Source organism: Umbelopsis ramanniana, assembly GCF_025399195.1.
Source record: "Umbelopsis ramanniana AG unplaced genomic scaffold K450scaffold_23, whole genome shotgun sequence".
Lineage (NCBI taxonomy): Eukaryota > Fungi > Mucoromycota > Umbelopsidomycetes > Umbelopsidales > Umbelopsidaceae > Umbelopsis > Umbelopsis ramanniana.
In genome coordinates this window covers 209,137-233,029 of record NW_026252109.1, presented here as the reverse complement: position 1 = coordinate 233,029, position 23,893 = coordinate 209,137, and the positions used below count along the sequence as shown (strand labels likewise).

Genomic DNA, 23,893 nt, shown 5'->3' with positions numbered 1-23,893 from the left:
CCGAGCGTACGGGATTTGAGACGCTCGCTGGCTGGCTCACCCAAAAAAAAAGAGACGTCACAGGCCCAAAAATTTCTTTTCGATACTTTAGTTGATTGAAAGCTTCCATTGCATTAGAAATCAATCATGAGTCAAAACACTGATTCCATCGAAAAGGGAACTTCTAAGCTCTCGTTGAATCCCAACGCCAACGAATGGAAGCCTAGCTTCAGTGCTACCGAATTCGTCCCCAGCTGGATGCAAAAGCCTGCAGCTCCTGCTGCTGCACCCGCCGCCACTGCTGCTGGTATGAATCTTCATCACCACTGCCATTGATCATCAACACATCCATCGCTGACTCATTTTACTTCTCTGTAGCTCCTGCCAAGGTTCTTAGTATTGGAACTCCTAGCAACGATGCCTCTGTTAAGACCGAAGCACCCAAGGTCATCAGCATTGGTTCGTCCGCACCAAAAGCCGAAGAGGCAAACCCCGCCAAGGTCGAGTCTCCCAAGCCTGAAGCTCCCAAGCCTGCTGAAAAGAAGCCTGATTCTAAGCCTGCTTCTCGATCCGCAACCCCCAAGCCTACAAAGAAAGCAGAAGAAGCTGCTAAGCCCGAGGAAGTTGCCAACGTCGAGGAAGACCTGGAAGCTGTTGACGATGAGGTACTCGAAGATTTGTATGGCAAAGAGCATTTGAACGTTGTCTTCATGGGTCACGTCGGTTAGTATCTTTCTTGAATTCTCAAAGGACACGGGTTGACCAGTAGTAGACCCGTCTTGATCTATATACTGACCTTAACCCTGCTTTGTACCTTAGATGCCGGAAAGTCCACCATGGGTGGTAATATTCTTTTCTTGACTGGAATGGTTGATAAGCGTACCATGGAAAAGTATGAAAAGGAAGCCAAGGAAGCTGGTCGTGAGTCCTGGTACTTGTCATGGGCTCTTGACACCAACACCGAAGAGAGAGCAAAGGTGTGTACAATACCATATTGAAATGGGTTGAATTGATGGTTGGACTTACACCACCGTTCATTTTTTCATCTTCATTAGGGTAAGACCGTCGAGTGTGGTCGCGCCTACTTTGAAACTGACAAGCGTAGATACACTATTCTTGATGCCCCAGGACACAAGAACTATGTTCCTAGCATGATCAGTGGAGCTTCACAGGCTGATGTTGGTGTCCTTGTCATCTCTGCTCGTAAGGGTGAATTCGAAACCGGTTACGAACGTGGTGGTCAAACTCGTGAGCACACTATGCTTGCTAAGACCTCTGGTATCAACAAGCTCATTGTCGTTGTTAACAAGATGGATGACCCTACCGTCAACTGGGATAAGGAAAGGTACGTCGACAATCTATTTTCTCTGATACAAATGTGCTGCGCGAGGAAACTCATATAACGTGTCTCTTTCACAGATACGACGAAATTGTCAGCAAGTTCGGACCCTTCTTGAAGGGTACTGGTTACAACCCCAAGACTGATGTTACATGGATGCCAGTCTCTGGTTACACTGGTGCCAACATCAAGGAGAGATCCAAAGCCTGCACCTGGTACAACGGCCCATCTCTTCTTGAGTTCCTTGACAACATGCAAACTGTCGATAGAAAGATTAATGCCCCACTTATGATGCCTATTAATGAGAAGTACAAGGTAAGCAAACGTGAAACTCATGTCGTTGTTGGAACGTTGGTATTGACTATATAATTAGGATATGGGTACCATTGTTGTCGGTAAGGTTGAATCTGGCAAGGTCAAGAAGGGACAATCTATTATGCTCATGCCCAACAAGGTATATGTCTATTCTCTTGTCTCCTTTGTGTGTGAGAGCATGAAACTAAAGCTTGTATTACGTAATTTTTTAGCGTGTTTGCGAAGTTAGTGCCATCTTCAACGAGACCGAGGATGAAGTTGAGCATGCCATCTGCGGTGACAACATTAGACTGCGTCTCAAGAACGTTGAAGAAGATGTAAGTGTATTTGGAAGACATTTTTGCTTCAGCCGGTTTGATACTAATCGAACGCTTGCATGTAGGAAATTTCAAACGGTTTCGTCGTCTGTGATATGAAGAAGCCTGTCAAGACTACCAACGTCTTCGAAGCTCAACTCGCCATTCTCGACCACAAGAACATTATCTGCGCTGGTTACACTGCTGTCCTTCATATCCACACTGGTATTGAAGAGATCACTCTTTCCGTAAGTGTCCTTCGATGACTGCTCTTGTGTGAAGGACTAGACTTGGAACTAACTTTCATTCTGCTGCTATCCTCCATAGGCTCTTCTTCACTTGATTGATAAAAAGACTGGTAGAAGAACCAAGCGTCCACCTCAGTTCGTCAAGCAAGGCCAGAAGGTCATTGCCAGAATTGAGACTGCTCAGCCTGTGTGCGTTGAGACCTTTGAAGATTATCCTCAACTTGGCCGTTTCACTGTCCGTGATGAAGGTTCGTTATCAATTCAGCCCCATAATTGACCTGTAGTGTGAGCGTTGACTTACAAAATGTCTGTTTAGGTAAAACCATTGCCATTGGTAAGGTTACCAAGGTTCTTGACCCCACCGCCTAAGCAAAGCGAAATGTCTTGTTCTCCAATATACTTCCACCGCATTCCATCATTTTGAAAGAGATACAAACGTAAAGATGTTAAACTGTAAATAACCCAGCACGACCAGTTGCAAGCATATTATAGGATGTACCCTCTTTGAAAATATGGATGTACGTTCTGATAGATTCATCCTTATTTGTAGATTTTTATTGAATTCTACACTCATTATCTTCTCTTTGTATCTTCTTTTACCCGAGCGATAAAAATTTAAAATGAGAAACCATTGAGCGTGTTAGTGTTTGAATTGCTTTTTATCGTGTAATCCAGTTTGTTTCAAATAGTTGCGCACTGAATGGTATGGCCCGTTCGGCGCAATGCACGTGATATTGGATCATTATGATATCCGTTTTAAAATTTATAACCTCTAGCGGGCGACTACTGTCGTTCTTTACTCACAATAACAACTGATATGAATACTGCCAAACAGCTGCCTTTCCAAGTTTTTAAATTCCAACCAAAATCGCATGCCAGGATAAACCAGTCGGCTATCATCGTATGTAACTCCCATGCTGTTGCTGTCTTTGACTTTCATGTCTAACCTATGCAACTTTCCTTAGGTGCTTCAAGAGTGGTGGTATGGTGCAACCCGTTTCATTCTTTACGTAGAACCTTTCCATTGACTGTACTATTGTCGTTCGCAGGGGAATCAATGACCAAATCAAGATGCACGCTCAAAACTTGGCCGACAGAACAGGGGCAGTTACCGTGGTGCCAGACCTCTATAAAGGCAAGGTCGGCGTCACAGCAGAGGCAAGTGCGAGTAACACATTCATGGAGCAGGTTAACTTTAGCTAATGGACTCAAATATACAGGAAGCTAGCCATTTGATGGACGGCCTTGATTGGAGACAAGCTATGCGTGAGCTGGATGACTTGATCAAGCAACTTCGGGAAGCTAAATACACGTAAGGCGTTTCCTATCATGGATTGAGAAAAGTGTTCAGGTGTTGATTCAATGGTTTTGCTTTTAGAAAACTTGGATCCATCGGTTTCTGCATGGGCGGTGGCCTTTCTTTGGCGTTGGCTACTCACCTTGCAAACACGTCTCACCCGTTGGCCGCTGCTGTGACTTGTTATGGCACTCCACCCAAAGACATTTTCGACGTCCGCGAAATCACCAAGGTGACCCCAGTGCAAGGCCACTTTGGCGCCAAGGTAAGTTTGTCAGGCTATTATGCACATGAAGCGAAAACGGAATGTTCACATAAAATGAAATTGAAAAGGATAACATGAAAGGATTGAGCGACCCTGAGACGGTCGACGCCTTGGAGTTCAATCTCAAGAGCGCTACAGGTCGCAAGGCAGACGTGGAGATATTCAGATATCCTAATCTCGGTCACGCGTTCTTGAACGATGAAACTTGGAGTGTGAAGATGCGCAAGGAACTTGGAATGGTTGACAAGTCAAAGGATGTCATCCACGAAGAACAAGATGAACGTTCAGCAGCATGGAACCGTATTGCCAATTTCTTTGTCACTCACTTTAACCCCAGCCTAACCGAGCAAATAGGCGGATCCAGCTTGTAATTGTCCTACCAACCACCATAAATAAAACCTATGCTTTTTACAAATCTATCTTTATGATGCTTTATTTTCATATAGAGATGATCAAAGCCATTAATCTATGTCCATGCTCTTTGCGCCTAATTGACTGCCCATCAAACTTCGCAGCCGCTTGTTACTCGAGTCTGACTTGTCGAAGTAAGAATTCGTCCTGGCAAATGACTTTTTGGCACTTGCAACGACGTAAGGCTCTGCAGATGCCTTCATTCTATTCCACATCCAGCGAGCCAACAAAGGGATACTACACGTTTGTTGGATGACGGTGTTCATCTTTTGCTGGTCAAATATCTCAGTATTCCACGCCATTTGCTGCTCTCCATTCACATCGAGAGAAGTTGGTTTTTGCATAGTCACAGTGGGTGTCGTTGGAGCTGCATCCGAGATATTGATGATGAAAGTGACAAGTAAAAAGATATCGTTGTCTGACTTGGGTGCCATCATCGTCACTTGTATTGATGATGGTGCTTGCAAAACAGCCACCTCCAGGTTCATGGAATTGGTATCATCGTCCTCGTCTGGCACGAGAGATAAAAAAGTTGATTATTATGTACAAGGCTCACAAGACGACTTCAACAGGATCTCACCTTGGAGCAAATCTGCCAGAGATATCTCAGATTTAACAGGCTGTTCTCCTGCTTCCTTCGGCATACTTTCGCGATTAAATACACTACGGAATAAGTGATTAAAGACGATTTGTTTCCGTAAAATCTATGAAGGTCGCAGTTGTGAGTGAGTATGAATTATGAGAATTAATGTGTAATGCGTCAGCATACACACCTGCAAAATATTAAGCAGCTGTACTGGGTGTTCGAATGGGATGCGATGGAGTAGCTTTCCTCTGATAGAGGTGGATTTGGTATATACATATTGCTGATGCATATTGTCTATGTTCTGTCATTGATTGAGATTTTCCATCAGTATTGTGTGCTTTCTAAACTTCATTTGAATTTCCGATTGATATAACGAACATACCACATTCCATTGCATATTATCTCCAAGTAAGTTGGACACATCTCCTTTTTGCTTTGATTCACTTTGTTCACCAGTAGCGCAGTCTTCAATCTGGATTGAAACATGATTAGCTGTATGGTCTTACACACAGTTATGTATTCATAATACATACCAACAATGCTTCCAGGCACGTATCTCCTTCGGTGCTCATAGCAATATTTCCATAAGTCTGCTGCGAATTGGTTCCTAATCATTTAGAAAAACACATGAGTCACAGAATCGAGAGAATAACTGTGAAAATTGATCTCAAAGCTTTATACCTGACAGTCCAATCAATTTTGCGAGGCGTGAGCATGTGTATTCTGATGCAGGTATGGGTTGTTCAAAATTGGCTACAAAGCATATTGGTACAGAGACAGCTTCTGGATGAGTTGGGAGAGTTTTGATATAACGAATGGATGCAGCCGCATCATTGAACTGAGGTTCGTCTAAAATTATGAAATGCTCCCTTTGTGTGGTTGGCATTAGTCTGTGTCCATACGCCACGTTAAACAGTGACAATTGTTCTTACCCATTTGGTTCAGCTTGAATGTTCTCTTGAGTATCATCAAATGACAATAGATAGTGTGGCTTCGGTGCTGGAGGGTATGTTATAATGTTGCTGGATTCCGCAAACGTGATCCACAGTTTTGCTGCATTTTTTAAAGTACTTGGAACTTCGGCTGTCCCATCGCATAGTGCACCTTTAGTATCGCTGGATGCCACTTTTTTTTTATCACCTTGAATGACTTACCATTCTCGATGGTTGCTTGAAGCTGTCCCCACTGAGTATCAAGTAATTCCGCGGGACCAGCCCAATAATATATCGTTAGACCAGGATGTGCAACATGCATTTGTGGTATACCATGGCCGTTATTTAAAACGAATCCAACGTCATTTGTGGCCATCAATCTGTAAAGAAAGGGTTTTCATTAGCACGATAGTATCCTCCCAGAAACATCTTTCAAGATATGAAGTCGCGTACATTTCCTGGTTATAGATAGTTCTTAAATCCTCAGTCAAATCTTTCATGATGATGAAAAAATCTATAGGCTTATGCTTTGTGTTCATCTTGTCACAAAAAGCTAGAACGCTCAAGTTTGTACGAAATTCTGAAGGGTCGTCCAATTGCAAGTTCTCTAACAGGATTTTATCCACCTTAGGCATCCGAGGCGTCATTTAGTACTTTGGTCATAACTGGAGCCGCATTACAATTACGACTGCTCACCTTGTCGTTTTGATGTATGTCGCTTGCATAAGTTAGTTTAGCTTTCAATACGACGCCTTTCTCATCTATATCGATCTAGTTTGCCATTACTTCTGGTTAGCCAACAATATTCGCAGGTTGATGAAATTCCGCGGTTTACGTACATCAACGACAATAATGTTTCCAGCTGCAGTAATAGTTGTGACTGAAGATTCGAAACCTGGCTTTTCGGACGTATCTAGGTAACATTCAAGACTGTTGATCTGTCAGAAGGTGAAAAAGTAAGAGTATCAAAATTGTTAGAGATAATTACCCAAGCTCCTCGGCAAGTTCTCGTAGTGCATTGATCTTCATGGTGGAATACGGGGCCGAGTCCGTGTTGGTAACTGCTCCACTCAGCTTTCGAATTGTTTGTTGAAGGTTGCCTTTAACTCTGACGACCGTGCTTTCAAAATTGGCTTGTTCCTAAAGATGGATTACAGTCGAGGTTGAGCGCTTAAAACCAAACAATTCACATTGACTGATTGCGCTGAATCAAAAGTCCTTCCTTACCTTCAAGTGCATCAAATGTTTTCGAAAAGCGGATTCAGCGCCATTGCCAATCTTGGTGACATCGCTAATGACCTCGCTTTCAAATTGTGAGCAATTAGTTCGTACAGCCGTGGTTAAGTTTAAGAAATCCTGGCGACATTTGTCAATGTTAACTGTGCCAAATGGGTGTAAATCTGGAGAAGAAGGTGGTGCAGTTAGAGCAATGTAGGTTGAGAAGGGGAATCGATCAGAGTTTGACGTACTGGCGGTGTCGACACCGGCTTGGCCTTCAGCCAGGACAGCATTATCTTCTGCCAAGCGCCATTTCGTAGAAAGATCCTCAAACAGAGTTTTCAGAGCAGTAATGGCAGCCAAATTGGAATTTGCCTTTTGCTCGACAGGTTTGGACATGGCTGTTTGAAAACGCGACTGAGAATGCTTGTTGGAACACCCTCGAGACTGTCGAACCACGGACCTTGAAATTCTCCATCGAGGTTTTTGTCAATTTTTTTTTTTTTTTTGGGCCGCTCATTTATTGAGATCCTTTCATTCAAGCTTAACATGGCCGATTCTATGACAACCAATGCTCCAGTAGGAGTGGTTCAGGCTCTCAATGAGCGCTTGGACACCGTAACAAAACTATTGGAACCACTTCTCAGTGCGCCGCTTAGCGAAACCGTTGGAAAACTGTCAGTTTTAGAGCGATGCCAACTGCACATTCTGCTCTCATACACATTAAACACCACAATCTTTAGTAAGTTATTACAGTGATCGAAAATTAGCAAAGTAGAAGATTTGATTAACGAAAGTGTATGATAGTCTATCTTCGAACACAAGGAGAAAACCCGAAAGAACATGCGGTTATTAGAGAATTGGTAGGGCATTTGAGTCGGATAGGAGTACCTTGTTTCATTGGAGTACATTTCAGTAACTGACCAACATTTATTTATGATAATAGGAAAGAGTAACTAAATATGTTGGAAAGATCAAAAACGTCCAAGCGCGCAACAAAAGTATGGCTCAGCTAATTCATTCCATGTCTTTTTCATGCTAATGACTCCACTAACATGGTTCATTCCTTTACTAGCAACCTTGACGGTCGACAAGGCTGCGGCACATCGATTTGTAAAGGCCTCTTTGGCAAGCAACCCAGATCAAAAGAGAAAAGCTGACGCATCCGATGAAAGTGAAGATGAAGAGTCAGAAGAAGAAACCAATGATAAGTCACATACCGATAAAAGTAAAGCTCAAGGTGCAAACAAGAGACGAAGAGGAGTCGATCCATTCACTGGTATGTTCACTAAGATCTTTCCATTCCCTTGTAATTGAATATTAACACACACATATCTTCAGGCAAAAAATAATTTAGTGTGCACACCGTGGGGTAAAAGCTCTCTAAATTGCATATTCACACAATGTATTTATCGCTTCGATTGTAATTATAGTTTTAAGCATGTTTTCAAACATGATTATAAAGGTTTTCAATATCAAAGGATCTTCATCATTTTTAATGGTTGGTTTCTATTATGACTTTTACATTTTGGATGTCTATACAATAATCTCGCCTTCAACAGCTCTGGGTTGCAAACCTAACTGTTCTAAACATGAGTTATATCTTGTCAAGCTCTTGTTCTTCAAATACTTGAGGATTTTTGCACGCTGGTGGACCATAGAGCGAAGCTGTCGATAGTTGTGTCTATCCTTCTTGTGCTGTTGAAGATGTGAATGTAAATGTTGGATTCGCACAGAGAGAATGGCAGCTAAAAGCGAAAAGAATGATTAGACGAAAGCTTCAAACAAACGAATAGTTCTATACGGGTGGCACCCTACCTTGAACTTCAGGGCTTCCAGTGTCACCCTCTTTTCGGCCAAACCACTCAATGCATCGTTGAACGTTCCAAAGCTGGATAGCCTTTGCGTTTGCATTCTGCAAGCTCACGATTTGCTTGACAATATCTGCCTTTTGTTGTTCAACCTTCAAAGCTTCCTCCTTGCTACGGACGACAGAGCTCTTTGTAATGTCTGTAATTGCTTGAGGAGCTTTTTCAAACAACAGCACAGCGTCTTCGGCGGTCAAACCATGTTGGTATGTGTCTGTAGCTCGGCTGACGGTTTCGGAAGTGTGAAGAGAAGCATAGAAGGGGGTTGGTGCTGCTACAACGGGTGATGGCTTGGACTTTTCGTATTCAGTAACAATGGCAGCTCGCTTTGCCAAATTTTCTTTTCTGATTTGCTTTGGGTGCTTTTTGGCGCAAACAATAGCCGATGATTGAAATGAACGATATGATAATGCGGAATGAGCTAGGGTATTTCCTGGGAGAGAGGTAAGTATAATGTGTTGTTTTTTCACTGATGCTTACAAAAGGTGTAGTAGAATTACCCTTCTGCAAAGCACTGAATGCTCGACCAATCGACGACATTTGTTGTATTGTAATGAAGTTGTGTGCCTGCAGAGATTTTTTTTTTCCAAACCATGAATTGGTCACGTGAGAATTTCCCATCCACCCCCTTTTCGACTGCCGATTTGGCATGCGGCGTATGAAAACGTAGGTAGACACGTACGTTTGCTAAGTCATCCACGAACTAAAACAATGGCAACCGACATCGATACCTTAGTCGCTATGGGATTTCCTAGAAACAGGGCGTAAGTTAAAGGACTTTTAACGTGATATTCAATGCGTAACTAATTAGCCCTGAACTTAGTGAAAAAGCCTGGAAAAAGACGAATGGGGCGGGCCTGCAACCTGCCATGGACTGGTATGTCTGGAATGAGTGGCTCAAGTAGCACTTTTGGCGTATATTGATGGTTTTTCGGTACAGGATATTAGAGCATTCGGAAGACGCTGATATAGACGAGCCGGTGACTGAAGGACAGTCCTTGGCTGCTGCTGCAACACCCAGTGCCTCAAGCACAGGAAACGCTGATGATGGCAAGTATCAATGCCACCTTTATCAATAATAATTGCAGCGAATTTTTAATCTCATTTTCTCGATTAGAAGGAGAAATCAAAGATGGTGAACAGACTGCTCAAAGCTTGATCTGCAATGATTGTCAAAAGTTGTTCAGAGATGGTAAGGCATTGGCAAACAATGACGCATCCAAATTTTGAGTTTTCTAATACAACTTTTTATTTCAGCTTCTGCTGCCGAACGTCATGCTATTCGTACTAGCCATCAAAACTTCTCTGAGAGTACCGAGGCCATCAAACCTTTATCTGAAGAAGAAAAGAAAGAAAAGTTGGCGGAACTGAAAGCAAGGTTGGCGGAAAAGCGTGCCTTACGAGAGGTACAGGACAAGGAAGAGAAAAAGTCCAATGAGAAAATTCGCAGAAAAACTGGACAGGAAATCACTCTTGCTAAGGAGAAATTAGAGGAGGAACAAATGAAAAAGGCGTTTGCAGCTAAGAAGAAGGAAAAGGAAGAGGAGAAAGCAGCAAAAGCGAAGATCAAGGCCCAAATTGAGGCTGATAAAAGAGAAAGAGCTGCCAAGGTATGCTATTGCAATATGTATGTGAGCAGAATTCGTCATGGCTGACCTTACCTTTAGCGAGACGCGTCCAAGCAAGTTGCACAGGCCCAAGCTCAGGCCGATGCGGCCGAAGCTGCCAAACCTTCTGTCAAAAAGGAGTATACTGAAGCCAGACTACAGGTAAATCATCAGTGTTATAGCCATGAAGAAAGTGACTAGCAAATTGATCATCTTGTGTTCAAGATTCGTTTACCGGGTACCACTCCTGTTACCCAAACTTTTCCAGCAGGAAGTCAACTTGAGGATGTTGCAGCGTTTCTAAGAGATAACGGGCATGCATCGACCTTCACACTCTCTACAACATTTCCAAGGTATTTATGTATGACGTGAGGTGTGCCTTTTGTTCTCGGATACTTAAAATGGATTGCTTCAATAGGAAAACTTTCCAGCCTGACGAATACTCCAAGACTTTGAAAGAATTAGGTAAAGCTTTTCGAAATTTGTTTTATTTTTGGCCCACGCCTTGGATATGTCATTCATCGCATTTCCCTTTAGACCTAGTGCCTTCAGCAGTACTTCTTCTGAATACTGTATAAATTTGTAAGAGTTTTGTGGTTGGAAGGATGTGCACTACAAGCAGGATATAATAAAATTGTAAAATGCCTATTGAAGTTCTCGTTATTATGTGTTTTTAAAGGGCACACGCACAGGCTGCTTTGCCCTTTTCCAAAGTGATTTACAAGAGCAAGGCATTTTGGCTGGCTGAGTGAAAGCTTAGACACCAACAAGCCACCCAAATTTCTAACTTTTACAACAATGCAGGGAAGCGAGCTGAGAAATGCATATTCAATACCAGAGAGCTCGAGGACCCATTTACCCAAGGCAATGGCTGTACCATCAAACCAAGGCCTCTTGGCAGCTGCCTTCTCTGAGCACATCAATGCCTCCTTAAATTTAATTCGTGTCGCTTTAGAACTGGAATGGACCATCTTGACACGATTTATCGTTGGCGTGGCGGTTGCGACTTTTCTTTCCGTGGTGTATCTGTCATTGTCGCTTCGAAATTCGAAGCAACCTCTGGTTGTTTGGGAGAAGCTGAACCGTCCCATGGTCAAACTGTTTAGAGCATGGATTTTTGCTACTTTGCTTCGAAACGTGAACCCGTTCTCTGGATCCATAGGTAGGTAAACGGCCGAGTGCATCTTATCAGCACCCACTGAACGTGATCAATTGCTTCTATTTTAAAAAAAAGATGTTCGAGTTTCAACTTTATCCAAAGGATTTTGTACTGGTATCATGAGGGTATGTGTCGATTTAACTTCATCCAACGCTGTCGGAAAAGGAGGGTGCTGATAGCCGTGTTTCATACAGGATCGAAAAACCACGCATAACCAATACAAAAGGTAAGGATAGAGGCTGGAGTGTGGTGTGAATACCATTCATGTAACCTGATATCGATGTAGGATTTCACCAATGGCATTGGCAACGTTTGCTGAAACGGTTGGCGGATTAGCCACATACAGTACGCTCAAGAAAGAAGACTCGGCGAACCTTGCTAATTTCAGCATTGAGGTAAGCGAGGTCACAACTGGCTTGATTTAGTTGCGGAAATCTAAAATGGGACTTGGGTATGTAGTATATGAAAACGGCAAGAGGTCTGTTAACGGCGTCATCCGAATTCAAGATACCCGCTGAAGGAAGCACGAACGAGCCCGTGGAGCAAGAAGTGGTTATCAAAGACCGTATGCTGGACACGGTTGCGGTTGCTAAGCTGGTATGGCTGTTGGAACAAAAGTCTAAAGAGCAATGAACACATGGGCAGCCCATGTGTAACCTGAGAGCGATTCAACAAAGAGAGCACACGCATTGACCTGCAGTGCATCGTAGCATGAGCACCCTGTATATTTCACAGAAACGTTTACATTTATGGCTATCCAACCATGATTAATAAATAGGTTGCGGCCTTGCAAGCTGTTAAACAAGAGGAGAAAGAAAAAAAATTATCAACACCACACCCCCCAAGTGAAACGGGGCCAATCGTCAAGTGTAGCATTTTGCCTCACCGGCAGGCACACTCACGCGCTCATCCACTGGTTGAGGCGCTGGGTCCGTCTTCTTTCCTTTTCTCTTTCTTTGCCCAGACTGCCTTCATTGCTCTTCTGCATGTCTGAAAACAACCTCTTTCACTTTGCACAAGTCGTTTCAGAGATGCCAGCCCAGCCCCATGCCAATCCAGATCTTCCCCACGCCGAAACCACACGCCCTGCAGCCAGGATAAGACAGGTACGCAGCTTTTGCCCGTGCCGTTTGCGACCCATGTTTTCGACCCTCCATACTTGCGAACCCCTCCCAACCATCTTGATTTTCATCTTCCGAGTACTGACATTGTTTGTTTTCGTTCATCCCCTTTTTTTGTAGAACGCCTGCATCATATGCAATTTATGCTTCACTTGTGGACAGGTTGGTAGCATCCGTTCTCTTTTTCATGTCATTTTCATTTTTTTATATGGACTCATCCATTTTCCTTCATTTAACAGAGGTATGGTGAAATGTGTCAGTGTGAAGAATCAAAGCCCAGGCGAGGGAAAAATCTTCCCAAAGGCTACCTGGACTCCAGAGCCAAAAAACTCGATCGCAGCGATAAAGAGGATTATGAGTTTACTATAATGTGGTTAAGGGATAATGCTCATGCTTGTTACCATGATGGTTCTGGTGATGTTCCAGAGGCCCACTTGTTGGCTGAGGTTGCACTTTGTAAAGCTCACAGTAGCACACTGTATCGAGCTAAGAAGAAACACCTTGTCGACATCAAAGATGAAGCGCCACCCTCGCCAACTGACTCAACCAGTGTAGAAACGCCTCCACCTGGATCGCTGACCTACGAACAAGTTGAGCAACCACACCAGTTCACTCAGGGTGTCATCCATGCCAGTATGCCACCCAACGATCCATATTATTCCCGCAAGTCACTGCAAAATCCTGTGTTCAGGGAGGGCGGTCTGGCCGACAGAGTGAGACGAATGGCTCCACAAAATTATACTGCAGAACCCCTACCCGCCCCTTCCATCAAACCTACCGCCTCGGTTTCACTAAAGAGAAAAAGAGCAAAGCAATCTGTTGCCGACGATGAGCCTTATCCTCGAAAAACGACTTCCACGCCGCTCAAACATGGTGCTCAAAAAGCTGCCCCACGAAATAATACTGTCCGTTTTGTTGATCCTCCCACCTCAATGGCATCCGATAGTATTCGACAGCCTCATCTGTCCCACTCAAACACTCAATTACCACCTTTAAAACCAAGAAGAGGAGCACATAACCATACGTCATCGCTATCGTCACTATCGGCCATCATGCAACAACAGCTGCACTTGCAGCCAACATCTATATCACATGCAGGTAATACGCCATACGGTGGTAGTAGCTACTCTTATCAACAACACCCTGGAGCATGTATAGTCGAAACAGTGACCCTCAAAAGTCTACCCCAATTTTCACATGATCCAAGGAGGAACAATCCAACTTACCTTGTGCGCAACCTGGCCATCAGCGACACCTTCACGTTCAGAGATATCTTGGAAGAAATCGAGATGAATGCTCCTCCTCCACCTGGCAAACGAATCATTATTTCCGACTCAAGTAATGAAATTGTCTTTCCTATGGATTTGCCCATTCGAAGCGTCATACGGGACCCTGTAGAACCACATGTTGAATTGTGTCTAGGGTTAGCCGACGTTCCATCTGTAGATTGGAACAACTAAACGACTTCACCTCACTTCCCCTTTTTTTTACACTATCCTCATGGGTGTTCTGATCAATATGCTGGATATACCATCAGAGCCTACAGAGTCAACTTTTTCCTCGCACTCAAACCGATCCCTGTGGTTTTTTTCTTCCCTTTGTTGTAATTATTTGCTCAATCTCCTTTTATAACACGCAACTGCTCTCACAGTATTGAGCATCGTATATAATAAGCACCTTTCTATCTTGTACGTCTTCCCTTTTTTTTTGCAATCACCACTATACATATCGGATCGTTTCCACACCTCCATCCAATTTTTTTAATGTTTTTGGTAAAGAAAAATGTTCTTTTATGGGCAGTTGTTGTTGTTGATCTTGGCTCGCTTGGTTATTCGTACATCCCAAAAGGTACAATGCCTCAGAGGAGATACTTCATCAGGAGATTAGATGGCATATAAAAAACATGATACAGTAGAGTAGTTTAATATTGGCGGCCTGTATGGCAGCCCCCGGCTTGCGAATTGGGGCTGGATACAGCGGTTGCTTCTTCGTCGTCGAAAATATCAATAGCTTCGACACGACATGTTCCTTCATGTGGGCAGTCGCTTCCGCAAGCCGTGACTGACTCGTCGCATCGACATTCTTCTATGGATGTGATGCTGAGGCTGTCGTTCGCCTCTGGCCGCCATCTGACGGCCCAGCACATGGTGATAGCAACAGCTGCACAGGCAATAATGGCCATGTTCCTGAAGAAATGCATAGTTTTCCAACGTTAGCCCAAATCAGCCGATGATCAAATGATACAGGCTCACGTTCTTACCAATAAAAGCCCAGAATATCCGCAGCACATCCGACCGGAGGGATTCCCGGCTGGGCAGACCTGTGAATAGCGCATAAAAAAGATCCTCAGTACATGAATAATTTTTTTTTTCATCTTGTGTGCTGAGCATATTATATGCATATAAAATGCTTACCTAAGCGCAGGCAGAGCAAACAACATAGTAATGCCCAGCATAGTTGAATGCGCATCCACACGGCGTCCACGAATCACAACTTGGTACGATATCAAGGCAATGACCAGGGACAATGCCCACATAAGAATGCAAATAAATATGCTGAAGCCAAGCGTGGTAGTGGATCTGCCAGCTACAATTTTCAGGCCAATCTTGTCAGTAGTGTAACCGAATTGTCGCAGGGTGGGGTTAAAATTGTAAGTCGTAACACTTGCTTCCAGTTTGAAGCTAATGGGTATGGTGGCACTGATATTGCCAGAGGCAAAGGCCATGATTTCAAAGTACCCCGAGTACTGATCGAAAGGATAATCCACATCATTTCCGAAATCGTAGTTGAAGATCATCTCCACAGGTTCCATTGTCTCACCTGCTGGAAACTGAAACGAACGCATCGAGTACAATGAGAGTGTCACATTTTGGCTAACGGTTGGGTTGGAATGGATTGGTTTAGCATATTCTTGCATAGATATGCATAGACCGCAGAGTGTACGTACCTCAAAACTCCATTGTCACCTGCCAAAGTACCGTTTGGTTCCAGAAGAAAGTGTATCTTGTATGATTTTGCCGTAAAATCCACATCCATAACGGATGCTTGAATGAAAAGTGATTCGCCGCGATCATTGGGATCTTGGTAGTTGACTATCGTGCCCTGACTGTAAATGATCGTCAATATCTGTATCATTTGGCGATCCCTTTGTAGCTTTGACTTACCGGCTCTCTTCAGTGTAAACTTGCCATGTTGGGACTATCGTATTTCATATCGGTTCAGCATACATGGTCGTTAAAAGCTATACAGTTCTCGAAATTATTAGGCTTACCGATGATCGTGACCAAAATAGCGATGATAAGGAAGGCGGGACACAATCGACGTATCCACAAATTATTTCGTAGCTTAATCCACATGAGTTTCTCATTTATTTTCATTGTCGCCATGTTGGTGATGAGAATCGGTTGCTGAAGATATTGCGGAAAAGTTGATAGATAAGGATAGATGACGGGGGGTATGTATGGATTGAATTGAATGAAGGGAACAATCGCAGGAAGTGTATAGAAAAAAGAAAGGAGTTCAAGGCGTAGTCGATATGCCTAGTTGATTGGAATATTCAAAATTTAGAAGGAAAGAATGTATTGACACATTTTTTCAGTCAGTAAGAATAAAAAGCCAACGCCAGCCAATGTTTTGATAGAAGAGAGTTTGTTCAATTAGGAAAAGAAAAGAAAACTCATGATTTAGAGGACATCTGCATTTCAACTTGACCCGGGGGGTGACTACCCTTGATAGGGGCTCGTAGGTTGAACCGTTAATAGCAGCAAACTTCTGGTGAAAAGTATTATCCTTATGCAGGCCCGCCAAGCAAGTTACTAAATTTTCACAATTCCTCCTACTTTCTCTTGACAAACGGTTTCAAACCATGAAAGAAGAAACACGTTCTGCGGTAAAGAAATTAGAATGTGGCATCTTTCCGTGACGACATCTTTCAAAATGTGATCGAAAGGTTCAAGATACGGCTGGTCGTCGTTGATAGCCTATGCGAACAACCTATTCTCAGATAGTTTACTATGGTCACCTTTTCTTCCAGTTGAAAGTTTTATTCACCATAAAATTTGTATTGCCTGGCAAAAATACGCATGTATGCATGGCTAAAAAATTTCATAGTGACATTCCTTGGGGAATACAATATGTCAAAAAAATCATATTCACAGAGAGCCTGGCAGCCATCGGTAACGTGGAGAGAAAGGAACGAGCGTGCTCAGGTGAGGCTAGATCATTTGCAGTAGATATCGCAGTAGTGTGCTAGTCAGCTCCTTACTGTCCCTATGAATTGAACAATGACGCATACCAGCTCTGGCAGCAACTCATGGCAGAATTCTCCCATTTTCATAATTTGACTTTGGCAGCTTTAATTGCCATAAAATGTATTATTTTTCTTTTTATTTATTGAGCGATTGAGACCAATGTTCTGAATTTGTGTAGCATATCGAACTGCCCTTCTTGCACTGCCCTGTGTCCATTAAATTCTTTCTGTGCAGTTTGTGATCGAAGGAGTTTGATTACAGCTATTCTACTCTCGTGGTAGTAAAGACATATGTGCACATCGTAGCGACGTATGGTCAATATGGCTACGTCATGCGGCTTTTTTTTTTCTTTGATGATCAAACAACAAAATTGGTCTGCCACCAGGTTGTCTTTCGTAGATTCCCATCAGGTGCACCTTCAAGAGTAAAAGATGAGGTTCGGCGGCTCGCTTCGCTCTATACAATCTGTGTCCGTCGTGGTGGTCACATCCACAAGCCATTGGTGGCTGAGCTTCGATATCTTAGCCTTTTTTGCCTATGAGATAACCCACTTTTACAAATAACAAGCATAAGGTGGTTATGCTAATATATAGCTAAAGCCTAGTCAGCACACTTTAATACCCCACATTTTATTTATCAGGTGGTGGTGTCCAATATGGGGGTGTGCTGTTTGTCATAATGAAGTGTTTTGTTCATCCATGACTTTGTACGACAAAGTTAGAGCTTCTATTTTTTACCAATTCAGCATGTGCTTTGTAAAATAAAGCTAAGCACCGTAAGCTTGGGCTTAGGCTGTTCCCTTCTTTCCTTTCCTTTCCTATTTTCATCTCGCGCTAGATTCTCGTATTGATGTTGGGCCGTAAGATCTCTGACAGGAACGTACTCAATCACACTGACGAGTATGATGAGCAGTACAGTTCATCAGCTCATATCAATGAAATCCGTGGTCTAGCGCTACATGGTCGAAGAAACAGACAGATGACGAATGCAAATAAGAGCCGCATCATGGCACCACTGAGATCGCTTCAGCGGTATACAAGATACTTTCGACGAAATTTACCAAAAAATTGGCTGCCTGAACCAACCCGAGCCTCAGGCTGGCCACTTATCAACTTTGCTGTCCGCACCTATACCAATCTTTTTTTGACATTCTTGTTTGACTATTCCATGCTGTTTGTCTCACCAGTCAATGCTATCATGGTCCTTACCGTTTATCCTTTCATGATCTTACTGCTGATTACGGTGGAAGTGTCACTGAAGATATTCCTGGACTTTCTCGGTGGCCAAGAGCTTGTCACGTATTTGAGCTTACGATACGGTGGAGGTATGTGTAGATAAAGGAACGTGAGTCTAGAACTATCCATTGACTCGGTTTGAACGATGCTTGATTTTATTCTAGGACTCTCACCGGTTAATTGGGGTAAGGATGTGCCGCAGTGGAACAGCCAAATGACCATTCTTGCTAAAACTTTAATTTATAGCTACGCCGCACTTATTCCATACGCAGGGAAATGTAGACCTTATGTTGGCCACCATCCCTACTCTCGGCGAAGCGCCATCCGACACCCGATCGCCCTCGGCTACCCATGTTCGGTACTTCGATATTTCAAAGGCCGAAGTAATGATGTTATTATCTGCTTTGATCTATGAACGAGATGCGAGCAAGGTCAAGGAGGCTTATCAAATGTATGCTGATGATAATGATTCTGAATTAAAAGACGAAGAAAAAGAAGCAAGAGAAAACAAGATGCACGTTCTTCTCTGGGAGTCAGAGAAGCGAGTTCGTCAAATTGCACGTCGTTGGGGATTGCATTTTGCTGGCGTATCTGAGCTTAAGTCTCTCGGAGGACCATTTTGCGGTAAAGTCAAAAAACTTGACTTCCAGCATTATATGCTTACGTGCATACTAATGCCCAATTTATAGGTATGTTCTGGTCCACGGAACACAACTGCATTATTGTGACCTTGAAAGGCACTACCATTGACAACTACGAAGAAATCATGTTGGATGCTGCCATTCAGGTACGGTATCATTTTTTATTCGTTCTCGCATAGAAAGTATTCTGTAGCTTTTTGAATAACTCTTTACTTCGTCCAATAGCGCACTGATGCCCGGCCCTTCCTTTTCGGGTCATGTCATCAGGGATTCTACGAGTCTGTGTTCCCAAGCTCAGGTGGATTTGCAAATGATACCAGAGACCCTTACGGTACCATATTGGAAGCATTGCACGAACGAGCCAGGAAAATCCAAAATCATAGAAATTCCACTGACCCGGTTAACATTTGGGTCACTGGGCATTCGTTAGGTTCAGCCATGTCCTGCCTGATATTTGCTAGATGGCTTCGTTGCTCAGAGGATATGGACGCTAAGCTGTGCGTCTTGAGAGATGCATATACCATTGGTACCCCAGCAGTGGGAGACAACGATTTTGCTGCAGGCTTTGCGTCTTATACCAACACACCCTATTCAAGAACCTCGACATTGTGGCGTATCATCAACAAGAAGGATATCTTCACTAGATTGCCTATTGGCACCGACAATCCGATCATTGGAAGACATTTTACCCGCAACGACTTTTTCAACTACTCGCATGTTGGCCAAGCCATCGAGCTTTTGTCCATGTGGCACGAAGAACCAGCTAAAATCTATCCATCCACTTATCAACCCAGCTTGAAAGTTCAGGTGGTGCTAGGTGGCTACAATACGTCCAAGTCAGCCAACATCATCCATGGACAAGAGCGCTTCACAGAAGATGAAGAGGCTTATAATGTATCATCACCCACTGCGACGGATTCATCCATGTCTTCACGATCTGGCTCGCAAATTTTGCAACTGACCAAGATTAAGCGACGAAGTGCCAGTGACTACCAGCCAGCGGAAACATACAAGCCCATTCCCGTCCTGATACGCCAGTTAGACGAAAGGGGAATGTTTGACAAATTGGACACTTGGCTGAACGGAAAAAATCCAATTCAGCTGATTGAGGCTCTCTATCCCTTTTTCTTCATGGATCATATTCCACATGAGTACTATACAGCATTGCAAAGACTGAGGCACTATCATGAACAGGACAATGAAAAGATGGCTGTCACCAAACCAAAAACAACTTGAGTGATCCTCCAGTACTATTCCCTTTCTATTTTGCATTTATCACCTTCGACCCATCCTCCGCATAATTATGATATTTAAGATGTTTCTATTACAACGAGTTCGCTGAACAGCCATGGGTTGTTACAGCATGAAACGAATAAATTAAAGCTAATGCTCGTAAAGAAAAGAAGACAAAGAAAAACAAGAGAACCAATACAGTGTTAGGATGGATTATATGCAGATAGCCAAACCAAAACTGTTCAAAGTCATGATGGGACGTCCATTTGTATTCGTAACAACATGATACTATATATTGGGGGTGGGAAGAACGTAAAAAGAAGGATGCTTTTAAAGCCGGTTTCCGTTACATGGATGCAAAAACCGCCTCCACTTTGCCTGCTAATAGTTCCTGATCGTACATCAAATGAGCCAGCTCTCGTAAATCAATGGTATCAAGCAGTCTAATGGTAACTTTTGGGGCTTGCTTTGTCCCTGTCGCCTAGTGATATCAAATGGGATGGGTTAGAAGAGCTAACATACATTCTCTCTACATGCTCAGTACGCACCTTGACCAAAGGAAAGAGTCGGTCACCGAGTTGCTGTTTTTGCTCATGGATCGGTTTCTCCTTTATAGAATCGAGGAATTTGTCAATGTCATGACCCTTTTCCTTTGCTGCGGGAGCCGGTTGCTTCTTGGCGACTTCTGATTTGGGTCGAGTTTGCTCCGGAGGTGGAGCAACAATGGGTATAGCTTTGGATTCCCTTTTGGGTAAGGCAATTTCGGCGAGAGCTGGGTTATTGGGGGGCATAATGTAGGCAAAATTGGGGGGAAGCGACATGCGATGGTTTGCACGGCTACGACCAAGATCAGGTGGAGAGGTGTGTGTTCGTTGAACGCGACTAGGAGGTAAATAGCCCACAGGTTCATCCTCCTCCTCGTCTTCCTCCTCTTCATCAAAAGTTTCCAAAGCTTCCAAGGCGAGTTCAATTTTTTCGCGTAAAAAGTCTTCATTAAATAGACACAGAGAGCGATCCTTGCGCTTGAGTGTCAACAACATGTCAACAATATCATTCACCTTATTGCCATAATCTCCGCATTGCATGACGGCCTCTGCCATCTTCTGGTGCTTCATGGCCGAGCTTGTCTCGGTCACTACCGAACTGACTGATTCCAAAGAGTTGCGGCGTCGGAGAGTCGGGCGTCCTTCCATAGTGACCTTATATTCATTGGATCCCGACAGTTGGGGTGGCGAAACTGCGATGGCGGTACCAGAGGCTAGTGAAGCCAGCGAAGCCAGTGATCGTGGCTTGTCGCTAGGTTTTGGTTGACTTAGCTTTCCGATGGCTTCAGTAGGAGCCTTCTGACCAATATCCAAATCTCTCATTCGTTCGGACACTTGGTTCACATTTTCCGGCTCTTCCTCAATGTTCGGAATGATGTTTAAACCAGTGCCAGCAGGTGGTGAATCCATTTGCGGCTTGGAGTCCTGAAACGATTGAGGGGGGAAGCTTCCACTGTCAGACGTCTCGGGTGGAGAGTAAGCCCCTTGACCGTATGCTGTGGAAGACCATGATTCGGGAGGAGACGCTTGCATTCGTTTCTCAGGCTTGGGCTTTTTGGGCTCATGGAAGGCCACAATCAAAGGTTTGGATCCAATCATACGACCGTTCATTTCCTGAAGGGCGTTTGATGCCGACACTGGACTGGTATAACTGACAAACCCGTAACCTTTGGAGTAGCCGGTAGCAGGATTGCTCATCACCCTCGCTGACACAACGTGCCCGAAGCCCTTGAACAAATTGAACAAATCAGGGCTCTTAATACCAATATCCAAGTTCTTGATGTAAAGGTTCTTGAAATCCACGGGGCTTTCGATAGGGTTTTCTCGGCCTGGTGAATTCTATTGTGACGATGGGGGATTAATTTACTTGTGGTCTCAAAAAAGAAGGGAGCCCATGCACTACACATGCAACACTCACTGGGAAATTGCCAAATGCAGATATTTTGGACGTGGGCGGCAGCATCATGGATTGGGGTCGCTTCCTTGTCGTAGGGGGGTTGAAAGGAACAACAGATCTGAGAGCAGAGGGAGGGAGAGTTTTAGACGCTGCAGGGTTATGCTTCGCTAAGGTCATTTGTACTTACATTAGATTACCGTCGATTTCACTTCCGTTCTAATAGCAATGAAACGAAAAGATTGTTATTTTTTTTTTTAAAATTTTCACGCCAAGACCAAACCCAACGTGACTTTTTCTCTACTGACCATAGCTCCCAAAGCCGAGTCTGCATCCAGTTGCTTGAAGTAATGAATGAGCGCTGTCCCTTCGAATGCCGAACCATTTTCCGCCACGGTCTTACAAAGAAAGATTGGTCCATAGGGACGGAACAGGTCGTACAAGGAACTATTGTTCGTGTGAAGTGGTAAATGTTTAGCTTGCAAGATGATGGCTTCTGGCTTAGGATTGGCGCCTTCGCTCGGGTGGTGCATATGGAGCTGAAGCTTATCACCGTCAGGAAGACTGATCCAGTTGAACAGAGTATACGCTCTGTCAGCTCCATCTTTGGTGGCGAACTTGATATGACCATCCACCACTGTGTCTGGCTCCAAGTGAATTCTAGTCAAGAAGCATCAAAAATTGAGCATAGGTTCTCCCAGAATCATGTATGATGGATCACACACTTACTCAAGGGGCTGGCAATCATGCATCAAGTCCATCAAGTCATCTTCTGTTATTTGGTCAGTCCGAGACAGTCCTTCAAAGTAGAGAGTGTCTGAGACTAGGTGGTCGGACTTATCACGACGCGTTGGAAAGTTGGAAGATGAGCTTTTGGATCGTGGCAACTTGATGACCGGAGCGTAACCGACAGTGTCCGTCATCAGATGAGAAGAAAAAAAAAAAAAGAAGAAAGAGCACAGACTTGGAAACTGGTCAGCCTGAGCCAAAAAAAAAAAGGGGAGGAGTTGAAGGGTGAAGGTGGAAAAGGCAACTGTCATCGTGCTTCATCTCCTTTTATTTTATTTTTCTACTTAAAACCTCTGATTCCCGAGGCGACTCTGAATATTGGATCTATTGGACGAAGCTCCACCGCGACTCGGCTGTTGTTGTTGTGGTGCTGGCTGTTGTCGTCCAAGATGGTTCAAGAGTTTTTCTTTGATCCATTCTTTATCGTGAGGCGCATAGTTCTATGAGGGATCAACGTGAGTAAATATTGATATTTTCAAATGATGTGCCCCCTGGTGAGATTGCAATACTCACCTGTTGAGCAGGAGAAAACACCAATGCCACAAATTCTCTATGATTATCGATGAATTGTAATAAATCTTGTGCTCTAAATCCAGTCCAAAATTACGTTAGTTCGCGCACGCTTGCTAAATTTACAAAAGGTCAGATAGACAAACACCTATACTGAAGTTGTGCCAACCGTGGGTTCTCCTTTTGAAGTCGTTGTTCATACAAGGTTGCTATCTCTGCAAATCCATCAATATCGATTTAGCAACGACGTCTTTAGCATATCGTAAACAGAGTCCAGCAGTGATGCTTACGATCCATAGCCTCAGCTACCGTGTTGAAGTCACTGATGACATGCGTCAATCATAAATGTTCAGCATGCACACAATTTCTTGGCCAAATCAACTTACTAGTATGTTCTCGAGCTGCAAGGGGTGTAAGCTTCAATAAGTATACGTCGTGATGCGTGAATGCGCGGAGGTCTCTTTACCTTGGAGTTTGTGTATTCTGAACAAGCAAGATGGTGTGTACAGTCTGTAAACAATTATATGAGCCTTTGCAAGTTGAATAGCGTTATCAATAAACTTGATTCTTACCATGACTGCTACTTGGATCTATCAAAATGGATACGAGACGTCCTTTGCGATCTCGCTGGTCGTTCAACGAGCTTCGACCAGGAA

At 43.7% G+C, this 23,893-nt stretch overlaps 14 protein-coding genes across 14 annotated transcripts; 7 read left to right on the top strand and 7 right to left on the bottom strand.

Moving 5' to 3' along the window:
- Positions 1 to 2,783, top strand: K450DRAFT_238694 (uncharacterized protein). The gene is made up of 11 exons (XM_051588643.1): positions 1 to 286; positions 358 to 702; positions 799 to 956; positions 1,035 to 1,324; positions 1,399 to 1,633; positions 1,692 to 1,772; positions 1,846 to 1,950; positions 2,016 to 2,177; positions 2,257 to 2,425; positions 2,494 to 2,630; positions 2,728 to 2,783. The coding sequence occupies exons 1-10, from the start codon at positions 127 to 129 to the stop codon at positions 2,544 to 2,546; spliced, it is 1,758 nt and encodes a 585-aa protein (XP_051445216.1). The 5' UTR covers positions 1 to 126; the 3' UTR covers positions 2,547 to 2,630; positions 2,728 to 2,783.
- K450DRAFT_238689 (uncharacterized protein) lies at positions 2,554 to 2,976 on the bottom strand. Its single transcript, XM_051588642.1, has one exon. The coding sequence runs from the start codon at positions 2,749 to 2,751 to the stop codon at positions 2,593 to 2,595; it is 159 nt and encodes a 52-aa protein (XP_051445215.1). The 5' UTR covers positions 2,752 to 2,976; the 3' UTR covers positions 2,554 to 2,592.
- K450DRAFT_238687 (uncharacterized protein) lies at positions 2,897 to 4,154 on the top strand. The gene is made up of 6 exons (XM_051588641.1): positions 2,897 to 3,078; positions 3,143 to 3,159; positions 3,227 to 3,335; positions 3,398 to 3,489; positions 3,556 to 3,739; positions 3,808 to 4,154. The coding sequence occupies exons 1-6, from the start codon at positions 2,995 to 2,997 to the stop codon at positions 4,108 to 4,110; spliced, it is 789 nt and encodes a 262-aa protein (XP_051445214.1). The 5' UTR covers positions 2,897 to 2,994; the 3' UTR covers positions 4,111 to 4,154.
- A 1-nt stretch (position 4,155) lies between these two features.
- On the bottom strand, positions 4,156 to 7,316 carry K450DRAFT_238682 (uncharacterized protein). The gene is made up of 14 exons (XM_051588640.1): positions 7,138 to 7,316; positions 6,896 to 7,068; positions 6,657 to 6,808; positions 6,508 to 6,598; positions 6,365 to 6,439; positions 6,122 to 6,294; positions 5,891 to 6,048; positions 5,669 to 5,819; positions 5,418 to 5,605; positions 5,270 to 5,343; positions 5,119 to 5,208; positions 4,924 to 5,037; positions 4,731 to 4,854; positions 4,156 to 4,661 (listed from the first exon to the last, which is right to left on the bottom strand). The coding sequence occupies exons 1-14, from the start codon at positions 7,283 to 7,285 to the stop codon at positions 4,201 to 4,203; spliced, it is 2,172 nt and encodes a 723-aa protein (XP_051445213.1). The 5' UTR covers positions 7,286 to 7,316; the 3' UTR covers positions 4,156 to 4,200.
- An 80-nt stretch (positions 7,317 to 7,396) lies between these two features.
- Positions 7,397 to 8,444, top strand: K450DRAFT_49545 (uncharacterized protein). The gene is made up of 4 exons (XM_051593820.1): positions 7,397 to 7,628; positions 7,694 to 7,749; positions 7,833 to 7,887; positions 7,962 to 8,444. The coding sequence occupies exons 1-4, from the start codon at positions 7,436 to 7,438 to the stop codon at positions 8,201 to 8,203; spliced, it is 546 nt and encodes a 181-aa protein (XP_051445212.1). The 5' UTR covers positions 7,397 to 7,435; the 3' UTR covers positions 8,204 to 8,444.
- K450DRAFT_238676 (uncharacterized protein) lies at positions 8,313 to 9,300 on the bottom strand. The gene is made up of 3 exons (XM_051588639.1): positions 9,255 to 9,300; positions 8,705 to 9,187; positions 8,313 to 8,634 (listed from the first exon to the last, which is right to left on the bottom strand). Exons 1-3 carry the CDS (start codon positions 9,292 to 9,294, stop codon positions 8,423 to 8,425), a joined length of 735 nt encoding a protein of 244 aa, XP_051445211.1. The 5' UTR covers positions 9,295 to 9,300; the 3' UTR covers positions 8,313 to 8,422.
- Positions 9,301 to 9,422: 122 nt separating this feature from the next.
- K450DRAFT_238669 (uncharacterized protein) lies at positions 9,423 to 11,012 on the top strand. The gene is made up of 9 exons (XM_051588638.1): positions 9,423 to 9,518; positions 9,578 to 9,631; positions 9,695 to 9,804; positions 9,872 to 9,946; positions 10,012 to 10,364; positions 10,422 to 10,523; positions 10,587 to 10,714; positions 10,780 to 10,826; positions 10,899 to 11,012. Exons 1-9 carry the CDS (start codon positions 9,466 to 9,468, stop codon positions 10,937 to 10,939), a joined length of 963 nt encoding a protein of 320 aa, XP_051445210.1. The 5' UTR covers positions 9,423 to 9,465; the 3' UTR covers positions 10,940 to 11,012.
- Positions 11,013 to 11,183: 171 nt separating this feature from the next.
- Positions 11,184 to 12,369, top strand: K450DRAFT_238663 (uncharacterized protein). The gene is made up of 5 exons (XM_051588637.1): positions 11,184 to 11,523; positions 11,596 to 11,645; positions 11,715 to 11,746; positions 11,807 to 11,915; positions 11,980 to 12,369. Exons 1-5 carry the CDS (start codon positions 11,229 to 11,231, stop codon positions 12,151 to 12,153), a joined length of 660 nt encoding a protein of 219 aa, XP_051445209.1. The 5' UTR covers positions 11,184 to 11,228; the 3' UTR covers positions 12,154 to 12,369.
- Positions 12,370 to 12,427: 58 nt separating this feature from the next.
- Positions 12,428 to 14,332, top strand: K450DRAFT_238656 (uncharacterized protein). The gene is made up of 3 exons (XM_051588636.1): positions 12,428 to 12,626; positions 12,762 to 12,807; positions 12,881 to 14,332. Exon 3 carries the CDS (start codon positions 12,893 to 12,895, stop codon positions 14,099 to 14,101), a length of 1,209 nt encoding a protein of 402 aa, XP_051445208.1. The 5' UTR covers positions 12,428 to 12,626; positions 12,762 to 12,807; positions 12,881 to 12,892; the 3' UTR covers positions 14,102 to 14,332.
- K450DRAFT_238654 (uncharacterized protein) lies at positions 14,332 to 16,233 on the bottom strand. Its single transcript, XM_051588635.1, has 6 exons — positions 15,913 to 16,233; positions 15,806 to 15,839; positions 15,589 to 15,747; positions 15,056 to 15,514; positions 14,902 to 14,961; positions 14,332 to 14,827 (listed from the first exon to the last, which is right to left on the bottom strand). The coding sequence occupies exons 1-6, from the start codon at positions 16,025 to 16,027 to the stop codon at positions 14,563 to 14,565; spliced, it is 1,092 nt and encodes a 363-aa protein (XP_051445207.1). The 5' UTR covers positions 16,028 to 16,233; the 3' UTR covers positions 14,332 to 14,562.
- A 1,353-nt stretch (positions 16,234 to 17,586) lies between these two features.
- Positions 17,587 to 20,223, top strand: K450DRAFT_238648 (uncharacterized protein). Its single transcript, XM_051588634.1, has 5 exons — positions 17,587 to 18,215; positions 18,291 to 18,311; positions 18,373 to 18,750; positions 18,816 to 18,913; positions 18,993 to 20,223. The coding sequence occupies exons 1-5, from the start codon at positions 17,741 to 17,743 to the stop codon at positions 20,001 to 20,003; spliced, it is 1,983 nt and encodes a 660-aa protein (XP_051445206.1). The 5' UTR covers positions 17,587 to 17,740; the 3' UTR covers positions 20,004 to 20,223.
- On the bottom strand, positions 20,175 to 22,929 carry K450DRAFT_238641 (uncharacterized protein). Its single transcript, XM_051588633.1, has 5 exons — positions 22,247 to 22,929; positions 22,129 to 22,157; positions 21,963 to 22,059; positions 20,549 to 21,883; positions 20,175 to 20,481 (listed from the first exon to the last, which is right to left on the bottom strand). Exons 1-5 carry the CDS (start codon positions 22,469 to 22,471, stop codon positions 20,347 to 20,349), a joined length of 1,821 nt encoding a protein of 606 aa, XP_051445205.1. The 5' UTR covers positions 22,472 to 22,929; the 3' UTR covers positions 20,175 to 20,346.
- On the bottom strand, positions 22,607 to 23,429 carry K450DRAFT_238637 (uncharacterized protein). The gene is made up of 3 exons (XM_051588632.1): positions 23,392 to 23,429; positions 23,241 to 23,313; positions 22,607 to 23,167 (listed from the first exon to the last, which is right to left on the bottom strand). Exon 3 carries the CDS (start codon positions 22,976 to 22,978, stop codon positions 22,664 to 22,666), a length of 315 nt encoding a protein of 104 aa, XP_051445204.1. The 5' UTR covers positions 22,979 to 23,167; positions 23,241 to 23,313; positions 23,392 to 23,429; the 3' UTR covers positions 22,607 to 22,663.
- On the bottom strand, positions 22,607 to 23,847 carry K450DRAFT_238635 (uncharacterized protein). Its single transcript, XM_051588631.1, has 7 exons — positions 23,810 to 23,847; positions 23,704 to 23,747; positions 23,624 to 23,638; positions 23,528 to 23,559; positions 23,386 to 23,452; positions 23,241 to 23,313; positions 22,607 to 23,167 (listed from the first exon to the last, which is right to left on the bottom strand). Exons 1-7 carry the CDS (start codon positions 23,810 to 23,812, stop codon positions 23,012 to 23,014), a joined length of 390 nt encoding a protein of 129 aa, XP_051445203.1. The 5' UTR covers positions 23,813 to 23,847; the 3' UTR covers positions 22,607 to 23,011.
- Positions 23,848 to 23,893: the final 46 nt, after the last annotated feature.

What these genes read in the sequence shown, in the direction of transcription:
- K450DRAFT_238635 (XM_051588631.1), bottom strand. An exon ending in GGTAGCTGAGGCTATGGATC is followed by an intron (nt 23,453 to 23,527) that starts GTAAGCATCACT and finishes ATGGATTTGCAG; the next exon opens with AGATAGCAACCTTGTATGAA. An exon ending in TGTTTTCTCCTGCTCAACAG is followed by an intron (nt 23,168 to 23,240) that starts GTGAGTATTGCA and finishes GATCCCTCATAG; the next exon opens with AACTATGCGCCTCACGATAA.
- K450DRAFT_238654 (XM_051588635.1), bottom strand. Translation starts at nt 16,027, where the DNA reads ATGGCGACAATGAAAATAAATGAGAAACTCATGTGGATTAAGCTACGA. An exon ending in TATTTTGGTCACGATCATCG is followed by an intron (nt 15,840 to 15,912) that starts GTAAGCCTAATA and finishes GAAATACGATAG; the next exon opens with TCCCAACATGGCAAGTTTAC. An exon ending in GTTTACACTGAAGAGAGCCG is followed by an intron (nt 15,748 to 15,805) that starts GTAAGTCAAAGC and finishes GATCATTTACAG; the next exon opens with TCAGGGCACGATAGTCAACT.
- K450DRAFT_238641 (XM_051588633.1), bottom strand. Translation starts at nt 22,471, where the DNA reads ATGCACCACCCGAGCGAAGGCGCCAATCCTAAGCCAGAAGCCATCATC. An exon ending in GAAATCGACGGTAATCTAAT is followed by an intron (nt 22,060 to 22,128) that starts GTAAGTACAAAT and finishes CTCTGCTCTCAG; the next exon opens with ATCTGTTGTTCCTTTCAACC. An exon ending in GACTCTTTCCTTTGGTCAAG is followed by an intron (nt 20,482 to 20,548) that starts GTGCGTACTGAG and finishes TGATATCACTAG; the next exon opens with GCGACAGGGACAAAGCAAGC.
- K450DRAFT_238648 (XM_051588634.1), top strand. Translation starts at nt 17,741, where the DNA reads ATGTTGGGCCGTAAGATCTCTGACAGGAACGTACTCAATCACACTGAC. An exon ending in TCTCGGAGGACCATTTTGCG is followed by an intron (nt 18,751 to 18,815) that starts GTAAAGTCAAAA and finishes CCCAATTTATAG; the next exon opens with GTATGTTCTGGTCCACGGAA. An exon ending in TGTTGGATGCTGCCATTCAG is followed by an intron (nt 18,914 to 18,992) that starts GTACGGTATCAT and finishes TTCGTCCAATAG; the next exon opens with CGCACTGATGCCCGGCCCTT.
- K450DRAFT_49545 (XM_051593820.1), top strand. Translation starts at nt 7,436, where the DNA reads ATGGCCGATTCTATGACAACCAATGCTCCAGTAGGAGTGGTTCAGGCT. An exon ending in ATGCGGTTATTAGAGAATTG is followed by an intron (nt 7,750 to 7,832) that starts GTAGGGCATTTG and finishes TTATGATAATAG; the next exon opens with GAAAGAGTAACTAAATATGT. An exon ending in CGTCCAAGCGCGCAACAAAA is followed by an intron (nt 7,888 to 7,961) that starts GTATGGCTCAGC and finishes TTCCTTTACTAG; the next exon opens with CAACCTTGACGGTCGACAAG.
- K450DRAFT_238637 (XM_051588632.1), bottom strand. Translation starts at nt 22,978, where the DNA reads ATGACAGTTGCCTTTTCCACCTTCACCCTTCAACTCCTCCCCTTTTTT.
- K450DRAFT_238656 (XM_051588636.1), top strand. Translation starts at nt 12,893, where the DNA reads ATGTGTCAGTGTGAAGAATCAAAGCCCAGGCGAGGGAAAAATCTTCCC.
- K450DRAFT_238694 (XM_051588643.1), top strand. Translation starts at nt 127, where the DNA reads ATGAGTCAAAACACTGATTCCATCGAAAAGGGAACTTCTAAGCTCTCG. An exon ending in TGTCTTCATGGGTCACGTCG is followed by an intron (nt 703 to 798) that starts GTTAGTATCTTT and finishes TTTGTACCTTAG; the next exon opens with ATGCCGGAAAGTCCACCATG. An exon ending in GTCAACTGGGATAAGGAAAG is followed by an intron (nt 1,325 to 1,398) that starts GTACGTCGACAA and finishes TCTCTTTCACAG; the next exon opens with ATACGACGAAATTGTCAGCA.
- K450DRAFT_238682 (XM_051588640.1), bottom strand. Translation starts at nt 7,285, where the DNA reads ATGTCCAAACCTGTCGAGCAAAAGGCAAATTCCAATTTGGCTGCCATT. An exon ending in AAAATTGATTGGACTGTCAG is followed by an intron (nt 5,344 to 5,417) that starts GTATAAAGCTTT and finishes CTAAATGATTAG; the next exon opens with GAACCAATTCGCAGCAGACT. An exon ending in TCTGGCAGATTTGCTCCAAG is followed by an intron (nt 4,662 to 4,730) that starts GTGAGATCCTGT and finishes CTCTCGTGCCAG; the next exon opens with ACGAGGACGATGATACCAAT.
- K450DRAFT_238669 (XM_051588638.1), top strand. Translation starts at nt 9,466, where the DNA reads ATGGCAACCGACATCGATACCTTAGTCGCTATGGGATTTCCTAGAAAC. An exon ending in GGATTTCCTAGAAACAGGGC is followed by an intron (nt 9,519 to 9,577) that starts GTAAGTTAAAGG and finishes CCCTGAACTTAG; the next exon opens with TGAAAAAGCCTGGAAAAAGA. An exon ending in TCAAAAGTTGTTCAGAGATG is followed by an intron (nt 9,947 to 10,011) that starts GTAAGGCATTGG and finishes TTTTTATTTCAG; the next exon opens with CTTCTGCTGCCGAACGTCAT.
- K450DRAFT_238689 (XM_051588642.1), bottom strand. Translation starts at nt 2,751, where the DNA reads ATGAGTGTAGAATTCAATAAAAATCTACAAATAAGGATGAATCTATCA.
- K450DRAFT_238663 (XM_051588637.1), top strand. Translation starts at nt 11,229, where the DNA reads ATGGCTGTACCATCAAACCAAGGCCTCTTGGCAGCTGCCTTCTCTGAG. An exon ending in CCCGTTCTCTGGATCCATAG is followed by an intron (nt 11,524 to 11,595) that starts GTAGGTAAACGG and finishes TTTAAAAAAAAG; the next exon opens with ATGTTCGAGTTTCAACTTTA. An exon ending in ACGCATAACCAATACAAAAG is followed by an intron (nt 11,747 to 11,806) that starts GTAAGGATAGAG and finishes ATATCGATGTAG; the next exon opens with GATTTCACCAATGGCATTGG.
- K450DRAFT_238687 (XM_051588641.1), top strand. Translation starts at nt 2,995, where the DNA reads ATGAATACTGCCAAACAGCTGCCTTTCCAAGTTTTTAAATTCCAACCA. An exon ending in AGGTCGGCGTCACAGCAGAG is followed by an intron (nt 3,336 to 3,397) that starts GCAAGTGCGAGT and finishes TCAAATATACAG; the next exon opens with GAAGCTAGCCATTTGATGGA. An exon ending in CTTCGGGAAGCTAAATACAC is followed by an intron (nt 3,490 to 3,555) that starts GTAAGGCGTTTC and finishes TTTTGCTTTTAG; the next exon opens with AAAACTTGGATCCATCGGTT.
- K450DRAFT_238676 (XM_051588639.1), bottom strand. Translation starts at nt 9,294, where the DNA reads ATGTCGTCGATTGGTCGAGCATTCAGTGCTTTGCAGAAGG. An exon ending in ATTCAGTGCTTTGCAGAAGG is followed by an intron (nt 9,188 to 9,254) that starts GTAATTCTACTA and finishes CCTCTCTCCCAG; the next exon opens with GAAATACCCTAGCTCATTCC. An exon ending in TGGAAGCCCTGAAGTTCAAG is followed by an intron (nt 8,635 to 8,704) that starts GTAGGGTGCCAC and finishes TTTCGCTTTTAG; the next exon opens with CTGCCATTCTCTCTGTGCGA.